Source organism: Alligator mississippiensis, chromosome 5, assembly GCF_030867095.1.
Source record: "Alligator mississippiensis isolate rAllMis1 chromosome 5, rAllMis1, whole genome shotgun sequence".
NCBI classification, from domain to species: domain Eukaryota; kingdom Metazoa; phylum Chordata; order Crocodylia; family Alligatoridae; genus Alligator; species Alligator mississippiensis.
The window spans coordinates 56,727,038-56,751,425 of NC_081828.1; the positions used below are offsets into that span (position 1 = coordinate 56,727,038).

The window sequence follows — 24,388 nt, forward strand, 5'->3', positions numbered from 1 at the left end:
TCTCCCAGGTCCCCCCTCCAGACCAAGGAGACACTAGTCACTGAGCCAGGGGACCATTGGGGAGGCCCCCAGCATGCTCCTCAGAAGACCCGGAAGTGGACAGGAAGTGCTTCTGTTCCGCTTCCAGGTCTGCTGCTGAGTGCACTGGGGAGCCCCCCGTGCTGCTGTGGAGGCCCCAGCATCCACGCACCCCAGCATCGCAGCATTCATGAGCCACCTGCTACCTAGAATTATGTAGAAAAAACATTTAAACCTGTGTCTGTGTCTGAATTGCTGAATCTTTCCAAATCTCTCTGAATCGATTCATGGGACTCTGATTCAATTTAGAGAGATTAAAGGGTCCTCTGATTAGATTTTGGTTTGGAGATTTAGCCACCGAAACAGGCTGAATCTCCGCCATATTGAATCAGGGACCGAAGCTTTGCACAGCCCTAGTAACTACTGTGCATTAATGAACGTGTAGACAGACCCAGTACTGAGTGAAATCTTTTGGAAGCAATATGTTTGCATTTCCCAAAAAGTATTCTTTTTAAAGGGACCTCTTTATATAGCTGACCAATATATTTTTTTTTAAGTGGCTCTATACACTTTTATGACAAGTTTATATTCAAAGTGCATATATTTTCCTTTCCCTATACATGATGTAACTGAATTTAAATATTTTTTGTTTAGGTCACAGAAATTACTTTGGAGATGTCTCTTGAGGTCTGGTAAGTATATGACTTTAAAAAAAATCTGTAGGGAATGACTGTATGATCTGTCAATATTTTTCCTGTTACTTGCAGGGCTTCCCCCCCCCCCCCCCCCAAAAAAAAAAAAAATCTTTGTGAAGTGAAATGCAAAAAATCCAGGTATTACAGTTCAAATATCAAACACTGAAAACACAAGAGAATCCAAAACTGAAGTTTACACCTGCAAAGTAACACAGTTATTGACTTAAAAGGAACCACTGATATGGGGAATATCATGCACATACATTCCTATGTATTCTATGTATTTGCAGGTTCAAGACTATAGTAGTAAGTTCCTTGATCCTTTTCAAAAGTTCTGTCTCTTGTTAAACTTTATAAGCTCACCAGGCTTCCAGCCACAGCAGGTATCTGTATGATTTTACTCTTTTTTAGGAATGTTGTACTCTGTTAGTCAACATGTATGCCCATTAACGGGAATATTCACTATACCCATTTCAAAGAATGGCCCTGCTGAAGTCCAGGGCATAGCTGAAGTCCAGGGCATAATTTATACTGAACCACTGGAACCAGGATTTAACTCCACCTGAAAACATATGCATACGTTTTCATAGGGTTAGGGACAATATAAGAAGCTAGTAGTGCTCTATTATGCATTCTCTAGCAGTCATATTCATAATTATTTTATATCCATCACAGACCCATAAATATTACAAAGGTAAAAATTAGTCTTCAGTTATATTTGTGTGTCTTGGTTAATAGGTCTGCCATTTTTTGAAAGATTCTCTCAGGATAACAATGGGTAGGCTTGTTTGTTTATTTTTTAAAGCTGGAAACTGTGTTATAATTGAAAAATGTCTTGGATGAAATTCTATCCCAGTCTAATCTTCATAGGCTTTTATATCACCCTCATTGTTGCAGTACAGATGGCTTCTGGTGTTGTCCTTTTTCTAGGTCTTGAAGGCACGCAGAAAGAGAGATAATTATAATAGGCCATTAAGTAGGGGTGCCTATACATGTGCAGGGATACTGCTCTGATGCAGTATAATTACAAGTGTAATTACAGTGCGTCAGAGTAGACTCGATTAATCGAGTCTGTTGGAGCATGGTAATTACTGTGTTCCAGCAGACTCCGGTGTCATGTGTATCAGTGTCCCTGTGCTGCAAAATGGTGCTAAACAAGCTTTAGTTAAAGCACCCCCACCACCATTTTTCAGTGCGGGAACGCGGATACATGTGACACTCCAGGTGCTTTAATTAGAGCAGTTCTCAGAGGTGCTTTAAGTAAAGTGCCTCCTACCTCCATGCCTCCTGGAGCATGTGTATAAATGCCCTAAGTGACTAACATCTGTCACTGCTTTTTTTTGTCCATCTCTTGTTCTCTTTCTAGGCAAGGAACAAAATGCACCTTAAGGGATAGTGAGGTATGAAGACTTTCAGTCCAAAAGTTATGAGCTCCTGAAAATGTAACTTTAAAAATATTTTAATTAAAGTAGTAATTAGGAATAGTGGCTATAGGCATTTTAGTAAATATAACTAGGGGCTGTGGAAAGCACCCTCCAGGGTTTAGTTCAGCTTGCTGTTTATATCAATATATATCTGTGTGTGGTCTACTAGACCACATGTAAAACTTTTTCATGCTTCAATATTTAAACACAATGGAGCATGAGTTGTGTTTGATTAATTTACACTTATGATGCAAAATCAAGATAAGCCTCAGAGGCATGTCTTGTTGCAACATATAGCATACTGCAGTGTATTTAAATGAAATGAGTAAAAGGGCCAATATCTGCTCACAGTTATACTCTTTCAACTCTTTCAAGGCCTGTCCAGTTACCCAGTCAGACTTCTGTGTTTTAATTATAAACTTCTGTTTATAATTTTCATTTAACTTATACAATTATTATTGCATGCATTTTTGTGGTTCATTGCTTCTAGGTTTATTCTGCTTATTGTAGTACATGATAACTTGACTTAGTGTCTCTTGAGGTATATTTCACTTTACATAAGTGGTCACATATTTACAGATACATATTTTTCTTCATAAGAGCCCCTTGATTAGGTGCCTCATATTTACACTGTCAAAATACCTCAGAGCTCAAAATGAGGAAATTTCAATGAAAGAGATCACAGCAAAGACCCTGAACCACCAAAAATACATTTAATTTAAATTAAATTAAATTAAATTAATTTTAAACATTTTATACTGTGATTGGTACCCACAGCGTTAGTGTTAGACAAATGCTTAACTGCTTGGCTGGACTGGGATGTTTATAATAAGTTATCCATGTTTATAAAGCGATCATTTTAGGAGTATTGGGGGTGACACTCTCAAAGTTGTGTACAGCAGGGTTCAGCATCCTTTTGCCTATCCCAGTAGTCCCATTCTCCTTGTCTGCCTTACACTCCCTCCTCCTACCTCACCTTCAGCTTTCTTCAGAGATGGTACTGCTGTGGGGAATTATCATTACAGCCAGTAGACCAGAGGTTAGAACTACTTACCTTCTCTTTACTATACGCGATGGAGAATGGGAGGCCAGTGTACAGAATAGCTAAGAAAACTCCAGCCCAAAACTTAGGTCCTGCTGGAGATTCATGCATACATTTTTGATATGTCAGTTTAGAGAAAAGCAGAGAAAGAGGTCCAGTTCTCCTTAAAGCTATGCCAGTTCAGCTCCTGCTAAATTCAATACCTAATTTAGCTATAGTTGTTAATCTCAGGAGAGACGGCAAGGACTAAATAGGTATCGATATTATCTTATCATTTCATGCCTTGCTATGGGATCTATAAGTCAACATTATCTATGTTGGTGGAAGCTTTGCTGCAATTCTTTCTGCTTTCCTCTGGGGATAAACAGAATTTGCCTTTTTTTGACTGCTACATAATTTTTTCTAATGGTTTTCAAAACATTTTGTAACAGTACAAAAAGCATATTTTATGTCCCACTACATGATTTTATGTATCAGTACTAGGGCTGTATGAAATTTCACCAGCTGTTTTGTTTCAACACTATTTTGGCTTGTTTCAAGCTCAAAACAATGAAATCAAAATGAAACGAAAGGCTTTGAAACAGCCTCAAAATGAAATGAGGGCAGTCGAAATGTTTCAAGTTTTCTAAATGTTTTGAGTTTTGAAGCTGAAGTTGGGCTTGCTTGCAGAGAAATAGAAAGTAAGGAGTGGGAGGGGGAGGAGGGAGAAAGGACTGCTCTGATATTGACTGTGTAGCTGGCCAGTGACTGTGATCTTTCCCTGAAGTCCCTTCCAATCCCAGTGCTCTGGGGGAGGGATAGAAAAACAGCACCAAAAGCAGCATTGTTTAAACTGAGCTGCTTTCTGCCTTGGGGTCAGTTACTGAGCTGTGTCTTCCAGCAGCTCAGCAGCATCAGACAACAAAGGCTATTATTTCCTACTTGCTAGCCTATCAAGTGGGATTCATCAATACCTTTTGCTTTCTATACCCTTTTATTTTATTATTATAGTAATTCATTCCTTTCATTTTATTCCTTCCCCAAAATCCTCTTTTTGTTTTTGTTAGTCTGTTTTGATTTTTTCCCCCAGAAATCAAATTTGTGCTTTCTCTCACAGTATGCATTCCATTCATGGTGCAGGGAAGCAAAGCACATATTACATATTATAATATAGAATTTATACAGGAACACATGCATACATTTAAATTTTTAAATTATTACATCAATAGATAAATACATCGATACATTACGTAAATACACATACATATACAATTATCTACATACATTACATAAACCAGATTACATTACAGAAGAACACACAGATTTTCCAGCACACCAAGGCAAAGACACTATGAAACACACCATGAAGTGTGCTGGAAAGGTAGGTAGCAAGCCTTCAGGGAGGGGTGGAAGAGGGGGAGAGGGAGAGCTGTAATTTCCCCCCCACCCCAAACTGAGACGCAGCCTCTTTGCTACAACTAGCAGGCATGAGGCTTCCAGTTCTACAGGCAGCAAGGAGAGGAGAGCAGTGCCATTGCCTGTGCCTGAGTCTGCATCCCCCCAAGAGCACCAGCCATAACCCCACCCTGTGCTCCTGAAAAAAAAAAAGGTCAATTATATAACCATAAGATACTGTATCTCCATGTTGTATTACTTAACGTGTACATCAAGGAATCAGGTTCTGACCCTGCAAGTCCATGGGATCTGAATGTTAACAATCATAACAGTCTCTTCAGTCTGATTCACTTGCTGATATGTCAGCTTGCGTACAGCTACACATTTCCTGATTGGCCCTGTTTAAGCCCACCTTTGACAACTAACTGCAGGCTGGTCAACAGTGATGTCTGATTACTCCAAGCTTCTGTCTAAACCCTCTGTCCTTGGATCAGCTTTCTCTTTCTTGCCTTGATTCTGAGCATTGGGCTGGACTGCTCACATCCCTGTCCCCTACTACACCAAGATGCCTTTGTTAATTTTGTCTCAGTGACTTATTAGCTTTGGAATTAAAGCCTGTCTGTTTTGTAAACAGCTCTTCAACTGACCTCCGGTTCAGCATGGCTTTATGTGATGAGGAGAAGAAGTTTCGACAGCAGCGGAAGGAGAAAATCATGCAAAATATAAGAAATCTCCTAGGAGCAGAAAAAAGCAAGGATTTGACCATTTCCCGTGATGTAGGTTTGGAATGTTTCTGTTAAAAAGCTAGAAATTAAGTGGCAGGACCATCATTGTCTATGGGAAGCCTACCACTTGCTTTTTGAAGAAATGAAAGACAGACTAGAATGGAAGGGTACTAGGAAAAGTCTACTATAAGGAAAAATAAACTTTCATTTTTTTAGTCTCAGCATGTGCATCTTGTGGGAGGGAAGCTGACTTTTCTATCTGCAGTATGTGGAACTTAGAGTTCTAGGCCCTGATCCTGACATAAGTTACATGCAGACACATCCATGTGCCTGAACTGAGCCCCATTGAAGACAGCAGAGCCCTACACTGGCTTCTGAGTCCACCTGAATGTGACAGCTACTGGAATCAGAACCTTGGCTTTTAATCCTTATTGACACTTCACTTGGCTGTTTCCTATTTTAATTTCTCAGAAATTATACCAAAATAGGAAAAAAAGAGGGGGGGGGGAGGGGGGATTCCTATCCTTTTTGTCCTGAAGCTGGATGGCCTGTGGACCTATTTTAAGCAGTTACTGGATTATTTTATCTCTGTATTTGTAAGTGGTTTTCCCCTTTCATAAAAAGTGTTCATTTTATAGTACATGGTATTTGAAACACTGTTTCTGTTTCTGTTCAGACCTACTTTTTCCTTTCACCTGGTGTATCCTTAGGACATCATGCTGCAAAGTGGGGGCAAATCTAGCAGTGTGTTTCCAGCATATAGCATTGTTGATGGCATCCCCCTCATAGAAGTTAGGGGTGAGCATCCACAGCTGTAGCTGTCTCAAGCAGCATTTCTGAAAACAAGCTTTTGGGGCTAGATTTATAAAAGGTACTTAAGTGCTTTTTTCAATTTATAAAGTATAGTTATTGCCTATTTAAAATTGGTGTGAATTAAGCAATTTAGGGTTTGTAAACTCCACTAGACACCTGTGGGTACATGCAGACATCTGAGGCAGCTGATCTATGATCATGTGGCTTACTTTAAACTGCATGATTGTAGATTGTAAGTGACATGAATAGACGCTTGCTGATGCTGAGAGCTGTGCCAGGAACCCTGTGTAAATTAGTTGGCGGAGGGCTGGGCTTGTGAGTCTGTTGTGGGACTGTCTGTCTGGGGGTAGCAGGGTCAGGGAGCTAAAAATAGCCTAGTAAGGTAAGTGGGTAGGAAGAACACAGCTCCAGGGCTGAGCTAAGCAGCTGGGCTTTCCCAGCCCTAGGGTTGTGCTCTGAACATGTCCAGGTGTTTGATAGTTTGGGCTAACTCTTTCCCAATTTAAGATAGTTCACCTACTCAAGTGAACTACTTTAAATCAGGGCCTGCCGTGTTTGCCCCCTGTACGTCTGCGCAGATGGGCATTTAAATCAACTTAATCTGGGTTAGGTCGATCTAAATGTAACGCCCGCATGTACCCTATATGTGCATCTTTAAGTACTTATTTATCTTTGCAAATCATGTCTCAGGTATTTAAAAGCCATCTTTTATTAACAAAATTAAGATTTCTGAAATTTTTTGATCTTTCAACATTTGCTATTTGATAATGCCCAAATGAAGTGTGGTGAGTTCTAATGAAGTATTTAATTAATACTTGCATTTGTATTACTTCATTTTGTGAGCTATATTTTTTTGTTTCATCATTATTTGGATGACACAGGGTGCAGCTACATGTGCTATTAAGGTGATGCAATAAGCTCTTGAGCAGTTCACGCTGGAGTCAATTGCTCCTAGACACAGCATATACACGTGTGCCCAGGACTGCAGTAATTAGAACTGGGGTGGAGTAGCCTTGGGCTGGCAGGGGATATGGGGGCTGAGCCCTGGGCTCTGGGTGGTGGCGTCGGGTGGCAGAAGGGTTGGCAGGAGCCAGGGTTCTGGCCCCCAGCGGACTAGGCTGACCAGGAGCAATATGCCTCTGGTGATCACTGTCCACATGAGCGTTTGATCGCAGTTAATTACTGTCCCCGACAGTGCTATCTTCTGGTAGAGTAAATTAATTTACTGTATCCTAGTCCTAGGGCATGTGTGGACAGTGATGCTTTACTGAGGAGCTAATTAGTCAAAATGTGCAGTAAAGTGCACATGTAGATGCACCCACAGTGTTTTGCAGAGACTGTTTAAAATTGAGGTTCAGTAACAGCATAGATGATTTGCTTTCCAAGCTTCAATACAGTTTAAAATATGCAGTGAACGTATTCATGGTAAGTACAACTTGGCTTACTTTTAGTTTGAAGACAACTTGCATGAACAATTTGGGCAAGACCAAAATGATTTGAAGAAGTTTCTGCATATTTTAGACATACTACTATAAGAGGAATATGGTTTCAGAAAACACTTTCAAATCATTTTATATTTCAGTACTCTTATTTCACTGTTGTTATACATAAATCTGCACAGACTAGATTAAAAAAAAAAAAATTACACTTCTACAAATAGCATCAGGTTAGTCCAATAGACATCCCATACCCAGCATCTTACTCAGAAAGGATGCAATGGTATTCTTCCCAGGGAATAATACAAATTACTGAACATTCTTCAGTGCCATGAGTGTTGATTCTATGTATTTTGTACGTGTATATGCAGTGCTGCTCTACTATAGCTGCATTCCCCTTTCTGCTAACCTATTGACATTTTTTCAACCAGGATGTGTCTTCTCTGGTTAGCTAGTAATTACAAACTTATAGGGCGCATCCAGACGAGTGTGCACACGCCTCTTGCCCCATCTCAAACCCCTTTGAGGCAGGGCAAGAGGCACGTGTGGGAACAAAAAAAGGTTCCCCGCACTGCAAGTTTGCAGTGCAGGAAGAAAATTAGACCCCTGGATATCCAGGGGTCTAAACAAACCACTCTACAGAAAAGCAGAGCAAGGCATGGTCCCAGACCGTGCCAGGGAGTCAGTCCTCCAAAAGAGATGCTCTGGTGTCAGTCAGAGTGTCTGTTTTGTTCTCCTGCTGCCTCCGGCCCCTGGCGCTGTCCAAGGTAAGTATGTGGGGGGGTTCATTGGTGTGGGTGGGTGAGGGGTGGCAGTGGGATGTGGGGGGGTTTGGGGAGTGGTAGGGGGGATGTCCCCAGGGCTGCAGGGGGTATGGACCTGGCCCAGCCCCGTGCAGCTCACTAGTCAGGCTTTGCACTGGAGTGGGTCGCCGGGCTCTGGGAGGCGTGCACAGGACCTGTGCCTCCCAGAGCCGTGTGACCCACTCTGGTGCAAAGCCAGACAAGTGAGCCACACTGGGCTGGGCCAGTACTGGTGCAGTGTGTGGGGACTGCACGCCATGCCTATCTGGGTTCTGCCACCCTTGGGACCCCTCTACTGCCCAGCCGGGCCAGGCCCATGGCAGCAGGACCCGGCCCGGTGAGCGGGGACCACGCACTGTGCCCAGATGGGACCTGAGGGCCCTGGGGCTGCTCCTGCCATGCCACCACACTGCGTCGTGTCCTGCTGCCATCACAATGGCCGGCTGGATGGCAGAGGGGCCCCAAGGGCAGCAGTACCCGACTGGGCCCAGCACACAGTCTCCTCGTGCCGTGCCAGGTCCTGCCACCATGGGCCCAGCCTGGCCAGGATGCAGACAGTCCCCAGGCCGGCAGGACCTAGCTGGGCCCAGCGCACACTCCCCGCATGCTGTGCCGGGTCCTGCCACCATGGGTCAGAGAGCCCCACTCCCACTGCTGCTGCTAAAGGTAAGTTATGGGCCCTGGGCAGGGGAGTTGGGGCCCTCCAGGGTGCCTGAGACCCTGGACGGGGGGGCTGGGGCCCTCCAGCGTGCCTGGGACCCTGGGCGGGGGGGAACTGTGGCCCTCCAGGAAGGAGCTGGGGACCTGTGGAGGGAGGCATTCCATGTGCTGTGTGGTGGGGGCTGCACCCTGTGGGGGCCAGGGAGCCCACCCCTCCTGAGCTGCCCCCCCCACAAGGTCCCCCACATCCACAGTGCCCCCCCAGCAATTGTCCCACACCTACCCACACACCAGCCCACATCCCTCTACACACACCCACCCGCCTTCCCCCACACCCCTTCCCACCCCCTTCCTGCAAACACCACATCCCCCATCACACACCCATCATGTGCGAAGAAAACCAAAAGTACACATCAACACATATAGGTATTTAGAATTTATTTTATCATGATGATAGAGACACTGGTAGGCTTCCACATTGCTACCACATTCACTGGTAGGCGTAACATTGTAAATATACCAATAAAGCATTGCCCAACTGATTGCTGTTTCTCTCTCTCTCGATGAGTGTGTGTGTGTGTGTGTGTGTGTGTAGAGTGGTCTTTTGTTTTAATTGTGGAAAAACATGGATTTGGGGGTATTTTTAAAGATGGATTTGGGATGTTGCTGCAGCAGTCCAGCTGGCACAAGGGGTAGTGTCCCCAGGTACCAGTTGGTTGGTCCCCAGAAGCTCCTGAGAGCAAATAGCTCTGAGCTACTTGCCAGGGCAGCTTTTTGTATGGATGGGGCCAGGACAGGGTAGCTTTTTATACTGCTGGGGACAGCACAGGTGCTGGCCCCAGGCTCTAGCTCCCCCTGGCTGCAGATCCAGGAGGAGCCAGGCAGGGTTATTTTGCCCCAAGTGGCACAATTTGCTCCACAACGAAGTGCATGTCTGAGCATGTGCGCTGAGGCAAAAAGTCCCTGCTCAAATTTGCACCGCTTCTATTTGAGCTGCTGCAAGTGCACGTGCTTGCATGTGTGGATGCACCTATAGACTCATGAACTTCATATGGAAGTTATATAATGGGATCCTGCCCTTTTTGTTTATTGCAAGGGTGTGGTATTAAGTTAACCTTGGTAACAAAATTATCAGTACCTTTCAGTTGCCAGTGGTTATGAGAGAAGACAGTTTAGATTCAAATGCACATTTTATTCCTCCGATAACCTTCCATCTTCAATTTATTGCTGCAGATTATTTATATCAGGAGGTGGATTTGTAATCTGTTGATGTGAACATGGTGCTAGTAGTAAAGTAATGTAGCTTGTACTGCCAGTTCTATAATGGATTTGTGACATGAGGCATATCACTTACTCACAGTTTATCTAGGTATCTTCATCTGTAAATGCTAGCATGTCTGCCTTGTAGGCATGGTGTGCCCTTAATTAATGTTTGTGAAAGAATTTAACATCATCTGATAGAAGATAACTCTTTCATTATTTATTTATTTTATATTAAGGCATGCTTTGACAGATGCGGGGAAGGATTTCTGGAACATGTCCAAACCTTAGTACAGTTTCCTGACCTTGTTTTTTTTTAAACATTATCAATTAAAGCAAGCATACACTTCATTTCTAGGATTAGCTTGGTAAAATGTTTAGTTTTTGCTTATCAAAATAGCTGCCCATGGAGCCTATGTTTCGAGTTGGACAAAACCATCTTCTGCACCACCCATTCCCATCACAGGATTTAAGTAGTTTTTCTGCCACGTCACTGGAAAATGTGGTCTAGATGATCTTTTTCAATGCTGATAAGGTTATCTTTGCCTAAAACATTCCAAATCCTTCTCTAGTTCATATGCAGTTAAGAGATGAATGAAGCAAATCATCTGGAAATCTGGGATTTCCATGGAAATAAATAGGAGTTTACCTTGCCTATATCTTTTACATTCCTTCTATTTTCCAATGCTGAGGGAATGGAGAGAAAAGTTTGGCAATTTGTCTATTTTTTATGTCTATAGTGCTAGTATAAAGTTACTTTTGAGGCATATATGATATTGTTTGAATGCGCTGAAACCTATTCAGTCATAGATGTCTTTTCCTGCCCATTCTTTAATACGCAGACTACCCAAGTATTCTTCACAATGGACAAGTTAAATGTGGGGCGAAAATGCATATCAATTTGCTTATTGTCTCCTTCCTCCTACGTTGTTGCTGTCTTTGAAGATTTGTGTTGCTTTTCACTTTGCTTATGTGACAGTGTTTTACCCTTCTCTACTGTTAGTGTTGTCTTTTAATTATACCATGCAATCAGCTAAGAACCGGAGAGAAGAGAATTCTTGTAAATAAGTCAAATCCACATCTCCACAAGGGAAGAAAAGTCACGTCTAGGGTTACTCTGAACTCTTTTTTTTCTCATACACGGAGGTATTAGCCATTCAAATAAATTACTTTAGAAGTCATGGTGACTGTAGAAATCATAAATTCTATGAGTCCCACTGTGGATCTGGATTAAAAACCATGAAAATGTACATGGTTGAGATTCAGGTGACTCAATCACCCTTCAGTCACTCTTTGAGCTCCTGTCTGGAGTATACTACATTCTGAAGGAGTCTCCCTTTTTTCCTCCTGCTCCTGCCTTTTTACTAATTAAAAGACTTGTTAAATAATGATGATTTGGAAGTATTCTTACACACTTCTCTTCCAGGCTTGCACCTGCAAGTGTCTTCTGCTCATCCTGTTGGGATTTGCCTTAATAGATTAATTAACTAATGTTTGTAAAGAGCTCTCAGCATTTAAAGTGCTTTATAAATGCTGAGCATGATTGCTAACATGAGTTGACTCTTCAAAGCATCCCACTCCATCACTGGGGTGTTGGCTGAACAAAACAGGCATGCCTTAATCCCTCACCTATATTTTGTCATTCTTTGACAGGTATTTATCTGTGGAATTGCGTGACAAAGAATCATGATGCAGATAAATACCTGTGGTTGGAATTACTAATTCCCACTTATACATCTGAAATGTGCTATATAAATATTAATCTTGTTACTGAACAAAAATGCATTTGAATAATCTGTATAATTTCAAATCTTATTCAGTTATTATGTACAGACATTTCCATGTTGCTATAATTTTTGATCTATTAAGGCATGGGTGGCCAACCTGCAGCTCTGGAGCCACATGCAGTTCTTCAGAAGTTAATATGCATCTCCTTGAATCTTTGCACAAGTACGCAGTGACCAGCATCCAAATGGAAGCTGATCCCCATGTGCTTGTGCAAAGATTCAAGGAGATGCATATTACCTTCTGAAGAGCTGCATGTGGCTCCAGAGCCACAGGTTGGCCACCCCCATATTAAGGTTTTTCATTGTTTCAAGAACCAGATCTGCAGAATAACAGGAGAATTCTGTACTCCTGAGATCCCTCCTTTCATAAACAAACCCTCCCAATGGCATCTTATGATTTCAGCTCTTACCGGATGGCACTGGGATTGATACAGATCAGATATCTTGCAAGAGGACGTTTGGCGGCAAATTGATTAGATAAAGAATTGGCTTCATCCACAATTGCGTTGTTTCCCCCTTATAAACAAAAAAGGGAGTAAACTCTTTTATTTGGAGTTCTTTCATTGCTAGTGAACAGTGCCAAAACATGCTTGACTTACTATGATTAGGAACAAGATTGAGCCCTCTGCATATAAAACACTACCCAAGATAAGTTCTGTGTTTATTTTTTCCCATCAACCAGCTAGGCCCATGCCAGATATTAGTTCAATCGCAGCATGGCTTTTCTCTCCTGATGAAAACAGTATGTCGTGTACATAGCTAAATATGCATACAGCAAGCTGGCAGGAGGAAAGAGTGGTGACAACTTATTCTGCTACTGCTGCTGCTGATCAGTTGGGAGAGTTTTTTCTGGCCAGCAGCACCACTGAAGGAATTAGATGCTTCCACTAAAGAGTCATTCCCCAGGACCCCAGCCAGGCAGTGGAGGTGGTTTGTGGGGGGGAAATCCCTTACCCTGTCCTGCACTGACCCAGGTGCATATAGCCAGTCTAAACTTATTATACAATTAACCAGTTAGTTGTGTAATATATGTAGTGTGTGGCAGGGGGCCTAGAATAGTATTTACTTTTTTACTAGAATCTGTTTAAATTCCAGATTTTGTTGATTGGGGGGGGTGTTTAAAATATGAAAGCTGAGGTCAAGGTTAAGTAGTCTAGGAAGACTCCGAAACACAATAGAGGGATAGCCGATATGACAACAAAGCTCCTGTAGCTGCACTGACAGAATTGCAGCATCTTCAATCTGCTCCATTATTATTAGTATATGTGTCTGTGGGCATGTCTACACGTAGCCCTGACTATGCAGTTGGTACTGCGCAGTCATTTAGTACTTAGCAAGTACTAAATGACTGCACAGTACCCGCTGATATTGTGCAGTCCTGGTGGTGCACAGCTTGTTTTTGACCCTACTACGCAGCTGCTACTGCGCAGTAGCAGCAATGTCATGGTCAGCGTCTGCCAGTGCTATGCTGCCGTACTGATGAGCTACACTGCTGTAGCTCATTGCTATGGCAATGTAGCATCTCATGTAGACGTGCCCTGTGAGGAGTTGTTGGGTGACTATATGTGTGCGCCTTCTCTCTTCCTTTCTTGATAGTGGAATAGTGAGTGTGTCTATTTCTCCTGTAATACATGTGTATAGATTTTTTTAAATGCACATTTCTTAGGCTTTGCAGTTAATAGATCACTTAGTTTAATATCTTTTCCTTTTTTTTTTTTTTTTTTTATTTCCTGGGCTCTTGTTGGTCAGGATAAGCACAGGGGAAAAATATGAATAATTCTTTGTTTAGAAATACTTCAAGGACATTTTGATAGTTTGAATAGAATTTTTTTATTTTAATGTTCACAGACTAGTCACTAATAAGACTTTCTGTTCCATGCTTGTACAGCACTTAGAACAACAAAGTCTTAGTCAATATAGACAGCTCCCAGGTATTTCAGTACTACTGCTACTGTATGAGGTTGCTGATGATAGAATACAGCTACTTCTGTCATGATGAGGTTATCAACTAGATGACATTCAGGGCTGTATGCACTAGTGATGGAGAATTTGGATAGGAAAACTATGAAAAATTTACTTTCATGACTAGTGCCATGATACTTTCAATCTATGGAGAATAGATATGCATTTTTAAGGTCTCATTTTAGAATTCCTTATTAGTCTATTTGTTTCTAAAGTGTGCATTTGAATTCAGGTCTGTGTTCTGGCAACAAATGAATGTTGAATCAAATAATTACACATGTCTGATGTCTTTTAGTCACTTCTTAATGATCATGATGTATTTAGTTTTTTAAATGCATCCTGTAGCTTGCCCTTATTGTGTATTGTTCTTTCCATTTGCCCAGGTACCAGTAATAGCCATACTGGGTTCAGGAGGTGGATTTCGTGCCATGGTGGGGTTTTCTGGAGTTATGAAAGCACTTTACGAATCAGGAGTTTTAGATTGTGCAACATATGTTGCTGGCCTCTCTGGATCTACTTGGTAAGGTTTTTGTTCATTTCTTCTCTCCTTTCTCCCTTTGGTGAGCTGAAGATGTTTTAATTCATTTTGACAGCTGAAGATATTTCTGTATGGCCCTGATCAGTGCTGTACTGAAATGCCTAAACACAGACTTTGTCCATGTGAGCTCCAGAACTGAAAGCAGTATAGCTGCTTTTAGCATAATGCTGAAAGGGAGGGTGTTTTAGCCTGAGAGCACCTGACATGAATGCTGGTTCAGGAGCTAGTGAGCACAGAACTAGTAGTGCCGAGCACCTCCCACATCCCCTGGGAGGTGGATTGAGGCTTTATGAATTTCATAAGTTAGAGTAAGACATGGACTTTGTGCTGAAGATCACCCAGAGGAAGGAATCCTCCAGTCAAGTGCAGAAGAACGGCAATGGAGCTGATTCTTAGCTGCTGGTATATTGGGATTTCTGGTAAGGTGTAGCCAGTTCTAATTCCAGTTTTGCTGTGCAAGATTTTTGTCAGCAGGAGCTGGCCCAAAATCAATGCAGTTCCCATTTTATCCACAACACCAGCCAACACTATGCTCAGAAGGGATGTAATGAATAACTGATTTTTGCTTTAGCAGCTGGACAAAAAATGAAGTAAAAATATAAAAATTATGTGGGTTAAACCTACATAACATATTTTTTCTTACTAAAATGAGAAAAAAAATGAGTTTGGATTAAAACATCTCACATCCTGGATATGTGCCCTCACCATTGGGGTAATAGGTAGAATTTAGTAAGGTTGAGGGAGGCAGAGAGGAGGGAGGACCTCTTGCAATTTTGGAAGATTTGTGATGGTAGCCTTTCATGTACTTAATTTTTATTGAAAAGATGCCAAAATTGAATATATTTAAAAGTCAAAATAGCTTGCCTTTGGTATTTCCTAAAAGAGGTGTTTTGTAGTTTCCAAAATGTTCTATCATTTTCACTTGGCTAAAGCTGGTGAGAAAATTCAACCCAAACTTATGAATGGTTTTGGCTTCCCTGAGACATATTTTTGCTGAAAAAATGGCCTCTGATTTTTATTTCTAATGTTTTCATGTCACCTTGCATAGGGAAAGTAACTGCTAGGCTTGTTGGGAATCTTCAAACAAAACACTTTTCTGTGAAATAATGTCAGTTTGTTAAAATGATATTTTCCCTTGGTAATACACACAATACTTTCAATCAGGATAGAATTTCTGACCAAAGTCAAAGAGAGACTTCCTCGCCTACTACGGTAACTAGTGGTTATTAGAACCACGGTCCTCTGATATGTGGAAGACTGCTATCTACCAAGCAGAGCTGGAACTTTAAACTTTGGTTTCTCCCTCTCTTTAGTGAATAAATGAATTATTGGGCTACTGGTTGCTCTGGGGTGGGCATAAGTTCATTTTTTCTCTTAGTTTTACTTTAGGAAATCTAGGTTGCTTTTTAATGTGGAATAAGACATTTTTTGAAATCTCACAAACCTTCATGAGACATGCATACCATGTCCTACACAGTATCCTAGTTGATAACTTGGCATCTCTGTATTTTTGTTTACTTGTGATCTTTCTGTCACTAGGGACCTTGACTGGGGACCTAAGACCCTTAAAAACAAACTTGCACAAAAAAATCTTAAAACTCCATCTTTGATTCAGAAAAGAGAGACCTTTTCTGAGGAGATTTGGGTATGCATGTTTCAAATTTGCAGCAGAAGAAAAACCTCTTATTCAGTTGGGTTGAGACCATTATGATGTTGCAGTAGAGTAAAAGTATACACAGTACATTAATAGCAATCTAACTCCATCCTCTATGGAACCACCCTTCAAGTAGTTAAAGACTGTTATCAAATCCCTCTTAGTCCAGACTAAATAATACCTGTTCCCTCATCATCTCCTCAGAAGTCACGTGCTCCAGGCCCTTAACCATTTTTGTTGCCTTCTGCTGGACTCTCTCCGACTTGTCCACATCCTTTCTATAGTGGTCACTCCAAAACTGGAAACAGTACTCCAGATGTGGCCTCACCAGTGCAGAATAGAAGGGAATTACTACTTCCCTGGGTCTGCTGGCAACATTCCTACTAATGCAGCCCAGTTTGCTATTAGCCTTCTTGGCAACAGGGGCACACTGTTGATGTTTAACTCTAAGTTGATAAAATATAAGGAGATAAAATTCATATCAAAATACGAAAATTCTTTGAACCAGTGAGGTTGGAGAATAACCTTTAAAAAACTGTGTTTAAACAAATATTCACCTTGTGCTGACTGGATGATAACACCTGCCCAGCATTCAGAATATTTAAAATATATACATTTTATTTTTTATACTTGGCTAGTATTGCCGCCTGTTTTCTTTTTGCATGCATTATCCTTTGGAAATAGGGTTGTGCGTTTTTTCGGAAGGGTGTGGAATACTATGAGTTCATCTCCTTAAGGGAAAGGGCATGTTTCTGCCTGTTTTTGTGAGGTGCAGTCTATAAGACTGATTGATTTAGTCATCTTCAGTGGACCATGCAATGAACTTCTGCATCATGATTTCTCTTCCTACACATAGAGCCTTGCCCATGCATTTATTCCATCCATATTTTGATATACCTGTTAAATAATATTTTAAATTTGTGTAGGCTCTGAAGCGATTTCCAGGTACTACTTAGTGAATCCTTGCATTATGCCTGGGATAATGAAATGTCAGATTTCATTATTATCTGGTTAGATAAATAGACGCACAGTGAGGATAAGTTGCTTATGAAAAAATATTCTCAGTCAAAACAATAATACAATGTTAAAAAGGGAGGAGAAGGAACATGTGTTGGCAAAACCATGATAACTCTTCTGTACATCTGTTCTATCTTATGGTAAATAGAAGCTAAGCCCAGGGCAGTTTATGCCAAATGAAACTACTGTTAACTGTACTACAGTTTAGCTTTCTAGAGCTCTATTTGGGATAAGCATACTTTTAACCCTGTTACATCTGTTGAAACCCAAACGAAATGCCTACACTGCAGTCAGGAGGTATACCTGAGCTAGCTTTAATTTAAATAACTTTGGTAATAAAAGTGGTGAATAAGTGGTGGTTTGGGCTTTCATGCTGGCTAACAACCCAGGGTTGCCAAGTTTAATGTTAAATTGTGCTGCTTTGCCTTCATTTTTGTTACCAGAGTTAGCTGGTATTTTTAAAAAAATGTGGCTTGGGTATACCTGCCCATTCTGCAGTCACACGTACAGTAAAGATATACCCTAAGATTTCAGAGCTACTCAGCGATGGAGCCTTTTAGCCCAGTATCCCAAAAACCAAAAACTGGGTGAAACCAGTGCATAATGCTCTTCCAGTCATGAACTGTGAAAAGCATCTAGCTCTTGCTGAATCTATTCATGGTCCAGTATCAGAACTGGAATATGAGAGAGAATTGATGTTACTGTATCAGGACTATAGGTAAATCATTTCTACTGATTCAGAGAAATAGCAAGTAAGGTCCCATGGATAGACAGATTGAAAGATAAAAGGGTCCAGCAGTCCTGCTAGATCCTAAAGAACAGAGTATTAGAGGACCAACAAGGAAACTATTCTAACAAAGGTGGATAAAACCCCAGAAGAGCCTAAGGTTATTACACAAGTAGGTTCTTAGCTACCTCAACATCAAAAGAGAAAACATACATGCAGTGGAAATAAGGGCAAGCCACTAAACCAGGTTAGCAAAGAATAACAAGCAATTTCAGGGACTGTATCAGAATGAGATATAGCCAGTAAGGGATTCTAAAAATATGTCAGATATAAAAGAAAGACCAAGGAAACCCTGGGGTCTTTTCAATAGCGAGGAGTGAATTATTACCAAAAGATTCAGAAACCAAGCTGCTCAGCGAGCATTTTGCTTCACTTTTAACAAAACAAGCAAACAAAACAAAGCAAAACCAAAAACCTGAGACAAGATGGTTAAAAAAGATTAATGTTATCAAAGAACGGAACAGGCTGCAAAGCATGATAAGTGACGAGAGTATTAGAGAGCTCCTGATGCATTTGAATAAATTTAAGTTGGCAGGGCCTGGCAAAATTCATTCCAGATGTGGAAGGAAGTAGCTGAAGAAATCCTAGAGCCTATGGCAATAATTGCCATTGCCATTGGCAATTGTAGATGATAGGTAAGTTCTCAGGGAACTGGGCAAGGGCAAACATAGTGTCCACATTTTAAAAGGGGAAAATGGAGGACCCAGAGAATTATAGATGTAGGTAAATCCAATATGTGGAAGTTACTCAAGCAGCTTATAAAGTAAGCAATTTATAAGACCCTGGAGCAGAATGGGTGATCACCAGCAACTAGCATAGATTTATTAAGAACAGTGATGCCAGACCAGCTTGATCTCCTCCTTTGACAAGGCAACTAGTTGGGTGCATGAAGAGAATACAGTGGACATGTGATGAACCTCACATGTCATTCTCATAAATTAATTGGAGAAATGTAGTGTTCATAACTGGCTGAATAACCACAAGCAAAGTCTGAATTAATGGTAGGTTCTACAGGACTGAACAACCACCACGATCCCTCTGGCTGTAGAGCAAGCTGCTGAATGCCATTGTAGCAATTTTGAAGATTTCTGGGTGGGAGGATGGGAGCGGAAGGGACTGGCAGGGAGCTGTACATCTGCCCATGGTTTAAAGTGATCCAAATCTAAAGCAATCCAGATCTGAGTGAAATTTGGAATTCTCCTGTATGTGTGTCCATAGCCTTAGTCAAAGGCTTCTTTATGTTGAAAGATTTTTGTCCCAAGTAAGGTTTGGGTTCATTTGTTTTTTTTTTAACAGGTTGGTATCTGTTGTGGCTTGGTAAAGATCTGCTTCTGAAAAATAAGCTTCAGGACCATAATGCAGTTAGCACAAGCAATTCCATTCCTGTTTCTTTCCTTAATTGTACAGTTTAAATCATTATTTCAAGTGTCCAGTTATAGTCTTGTATACGTTTGGAGAACTGACTCCACCAAGCTTTATAGAGTTTGAAGTGAACTAATGTATTTAGAGTATGAAAAATGATAACATTTGTAAATAAACATAGTGCACTCTGTGTATGTAAACAGTTCCTTTAAAACAGGGATATACCACAAAGAAAATTGTATTTATTATACTCTGTGTGAAAAAAGTATATATATTTTTAAGTTTAACCTTAAGATTTGGTCTTTCTAAAATTTGATCTTTGGGTTTTGATGGAGGTTTGTGCATGCTTATATGTATGTGTGTTAATAAAACTTTCTCTTTCATTGTTTCTCTTTGAATTACCAAGCCTTTAGTCTTAAATCCATCTGGGGGACAGATGAAATGCATGACACAGGAATGTTTCCAAGAATGTCTATGCGTCTTGGAGGACTAAATCCCATGTTAAAATGTGCCTAAGGTACATTTAAACATCTTTGAACTTTGTACCACTGTTATAGTCCTATTTTTTTTCAAGGGAAAAGGCTAAATGAGTCATAAAGGACAAATTCTGAAGTCTGAAGGCCATAAGAGCTTTCCTTGGGTAAAAGCTCCAAAGTTTGGCCAAAAGTGAAAAACATATAGGAAAAGATTTTACAATATCCAGATTCACATTAGCCATCATATCTGTTTGTTAATTTAGCTCATTTGGACCATGATCCTTCTAACTGAAGACTCCAGGCTTGAGGACCCAGTCATGTTTATTGAGAGAATTCCTATCAAATTATTTTCATTGCAGGTACATGTCAGCTTTATATTCACACCCTGATTTCCCAGAAAAGGGACCAAAGGAGATTAATCAAGAAGTGATGAACAATGTCAGTCACAATCCACTTAAGCTGCTGACTCCCCAGAAAATCAAACGCTATATTGAAGCATTATGGAATAAGAAAAGTTCTGGGCAGCCAGTCACATTCACTGATATCTTTGGAATGCTGATTGGGGAAACACTTATTCAAAATGTAAGTGCATTTTTATGGTTATTAAAGCTGTGAGTCTGTTGCAGACTAAACTGGAGATACTGGAACTGATCCTTTTGAAATCTCACTGCCATTTTCTCAAACACGTTTAGCAGCAGGAATATTTAAGAAAATATTGTGCAATAAGCTTTGAAAGCGCATCAATCCTGGAGCCTATTATTTGAACTGGAACCTGAGTCGTAAGATTTGTATTGATACCAGAAGGATACTATGTGCCTCAAAAACCAAACAAACAAAAAATGAGCATTTGATGTTGTTTAAAGACTACTTGTAGATGATCTTGACCAAATAGTATTCATGGGATTTATTAATGAATTAATTTAAAATAACAGAAGCATTCAAGCACTCATTCTGTCCATGCACATTCTGGGAACAAATTATTCATTTAGGATACCAGCCAATACCCATTTATCTATATTTTCATTATATGAACATTTTATCACCATTTTTTCTGAAAGTGGAACAAAGAACACTGTAATATAGTATGAAGGATAAGCCTTGTTTGATTAAATCAGGTTAAATAGACTTGTTCAAGTGAGTAAATTCTGCTAACAATTTATGTAGAGAAAGATTGCTTAATTGCACTTTTCAGCTCAGTGCATGTAATACATCTTTGCATGTATGAATCTATTAATAGATTTTTTGGCTGTCTTATACTTTCTGATGGGTATGTGCATACATGATGCAGGAAATGATCTGTTCCAAGATAAAACGCTGTAGAATATTAACAATGAAACAAAACAACTCTGGAGAAGGTGGTATATTGGCTGTATTCCCAAGGATGAGGAGATGTGCTTATATACTGTGCTGTAAGGTTGACAAGAATTATGTCGTATTCCTATTTACAGAAGTATAAACTAGACCTATAGCTGAATATAGAGGTTTACACAAGTCACTGAGAGCTGAATATATGACCTAGGATTCCTGGTGCTCAGCCCTTTGCCTTAAGCAGCAGACAACATTTCTTACATATTGACATATGGTAAATGATATTAATGAAATGGCATGAGACTAAGAAAAAAATGTGTAAAGTATTAAGACTTTGACAATCTTCCTAGCTCCCTAATGAGTTTTCCAAATGTTAATTCTTGTTTTAAATAAAATGGAAAACAGGAACCACCAGCATCCTTGAACACTGCTGTCCTGTCCACCATTATGTGACACACTGACTTTATATTATCAGGCTCAAGTTAAATTCTCAAAATACTCCCAATGATGGCACTAAAGTCCTTCTGAATCTCAGGTAGAGCAAATAATTAAATGAGCACATGAGCTAGACTCTCCAGGTTTTAGGCAGCTACAATTTTTATTATTAGCAAGGTAGCTGCTGTGCGGATTTGTAACATTGGTACAGGTTATCTCTGTTCTCACTGTTATGCATCTGCGGATTAGTTTAATTTTTCCTTTTGATGTGCCCTATCTTTCTTTATGCAGCGAATGGATACCACCTTGAGCAAAATGAAAGAGAAGGTCAATAATGCTCAGTGTGCTCTGCCCCTCTTTACATGTCTTCATGTCAAACCAGATGTTTCAGAGCTCATGTTTGCAGGTATTTTTTTCATTCATTTTGTTAAATTGTTTTGTTTGTGGGGTAAGTGTTTCTTTTTTTCTATTAAAAAAGTGTCTTTTTTTTCATAGTGCTTTTTGAGAACATTTATACCCTAAGGATTTAGGTCTGGAATTACTGGCCTCATTACAATGATTACAAAGCAGATTGTTTTAATAATAAGCAGCAATTATATTTTAATTATGTTAACTTTATACAAGTTGGACTTAATGTGATCAGATTTTCAGTCAAAAACAGGGAGTTGTCCTATGTGTGGAAGGGAGACAAGAGAAACCCAGTATAAGATATAGTTTAAATCTGGTACCCAGATCCCTCTGCAGCTCTCCTCTTGAAACTTGCTCACTGCACTGGACCTTGCATGTAATATTTGTTGGCTAGACAGCACTAGGGAAGTTCCTGCCTTGCACAGCTTGAGTGTAACCCTACTGACCTTGTAGTAGACTAAGAAAACAAGATTGAATTACAAGCTTTGTTGTGGAAGTGCCAAAACCTGCTATTATATACATGTCATTTAGGCATGTAAAGAGAAATAGAATTTAGCCTGTAGTTTCTTTGTGTTCTGTCATCTTGCTGAAGACTAACAAGCCATACTTTAAGTTAATCAAGGTTAGTTTTAGTTTTAGTGTGCACTAAGATCATTTGCTGTAAATTTTAAATTGAATTTTGTCTGCTTTTTGCTTGGTAGAGTTTGTTAGGATTTTTGAGTTTCTCTTTTCAATGGAATGATAATTGAAAGCTTTATCATGCTGTTTTTTTCTGTGGAAAATATATTTCTTATGTGATAAAAAAATTCCAGGTTTTCAAAGAATGGAATGTGAATGCAGAGCCACTCTAATTAAAGCGCTTCCCCCCCCCACTCAACTCCTGGAGCATGTGTATAAACGTCAATAAAGATTAAATAGCAGAAACTCTGGCAGAGTCAGGTATTGAACCCAGATCTTATGAGTAGGGATGGCTGAATGGTTTTCTGTCAATAATTTGATAGAAAACTAGTGTTTCAGCTAAATGAAAATGAAATAACTGCTTTCCTCAACATGTTTGACTTCTTGAAAACCTGAAAAGTTTCAGTAGACAAATGAAAATATTTTGTTTCTCAGGTAACAAACTGAAATTTTCAGACAAAAAATATCTCATTTTTTGACAATTTCTAATCAGGAATTCATATCAAGTATTTTACAAGCAAGTTCATCACTCCTCCTAAGTATTTTTTTTTAATTAACAGTGATCTATTTAGGATTTCTGTCTTTATCAACAAAGATCTTAATATGGTCTTAATTCTTTTAATTTGAGTAAGCTTTTTTCTCCCTGTTAGAGTACTAAGATTTTTTTCTCTGTTAAAATTTAGCAACTTGTCTTGACTTGAGGTACAGTAGATGTTGAACAAAAATACTTCCACTTGCTTACTTACTAGGATAAGGATAAATCCTGTCATGTTGCTTCTTGTTGAAGTGCATTAATCGGATAACATTCCTCTCAAAAGTGATGGTGCAAGATTTCATACGACTGCTAATAGTTTTGATGCTTAAGGCTCTTTATGTTCATTCTATTCATAGCATATCTGACCCTGATTGCGCTGGTCATGCCCAGAACTGTAGTAATCATTACTAACTAAACATAATTAATATGATTTATTTCAAGAAGCATTTCGTAGAGGCAGTGTCTTTCTTTTATTTGTGAGGTAAATACCTTAATATTTACTGAAGTGAAACTTGATAGGCATACCTACTGTGGGAAGGGAGAAGTAGAACTTGGCATCTCAGGGGTTTTAATTGCAGTCTTTGCAAAATGCTTTATGTAAGACAGACTCATTCAGTGATCTTTCCTCCCTTTACAATAGCAAACTAATTAAAAAGTGGTAGTTAACTGTGTTAGTTTGAAGTCAGGAAGAAGGCAGGGTGAAATTGCACTTTATACACTAACTGAATCAGAGCTGTATAAGCTTCCATAAGCAACAGCTCACTTCATACAGCTATGAAAGGATATCCAAAGATCAGGATCTCAACTGGGAGTGATTTAAATACAAAAACAGGGAAAGTGGGGAAGGGAGGAGAGAGGGCAGTGCTGGGAGAGGCAGAGGGCTTAAGAGAACAACTAGTTTATAAAGTGCCACACTGCCCTGCCTTTTTTAGTATAATTCTGTAATCAAGCTATGAATTCTTACATTAGAGTTGTTATTCTTAACTAGGGTGCTATAGCATCCTGGGATGCCATGACAGTCTTTGAAGTTTGCCAAGGGGAGAGGGCAGATAAATGAGATAAGAGCAGGCTCAGGTAAGGAGATAAGTGCAGGCTCTTCCTTTCCAGCTGCTCCTTTCCTCCCTTACCGCTCTTCAAGCAGGCACATACTATGATAAAGAAATAGTTTTTGAAATAAAGCCCTGCTCAGAA

At 40.1% G+C, this 24,388-nt stretch overlaps 1 protein-coding gene across 1 annotated transcript in view; it reads left to right on the forward strand.

Moving 5' to 3' along the window:
* The window catches only part of PLA2G4A (phospholipase A2 group IVA), a 125,811-nt gene that overhangs the window by 59,452 nt on the left and 41,971 nt on the right, over positions 1–24,388 (forward strand). The window contains exons 6-10 of the mRNA XM_006258681.4: positions 673–710; positions 5,188–5,329; positions 14,383–14,519; positions 20,193–20,415; positions 21,868–21,982. Of these exons, the coding sequence (XP_006258743.1) occupies positions 673–710; positions 5,188–5,329; positions 14,383–14,519; positions 20,193–20,415; positions 21,868–21,982 (655 nt within the window). The remainder of the gene's footprint in view (positions 1–672; positions 711–5,187; positions 5,330–14,382; positions 14,520–20,192; positions 20,416–21,867; positions 21,983–24,388) is intronic.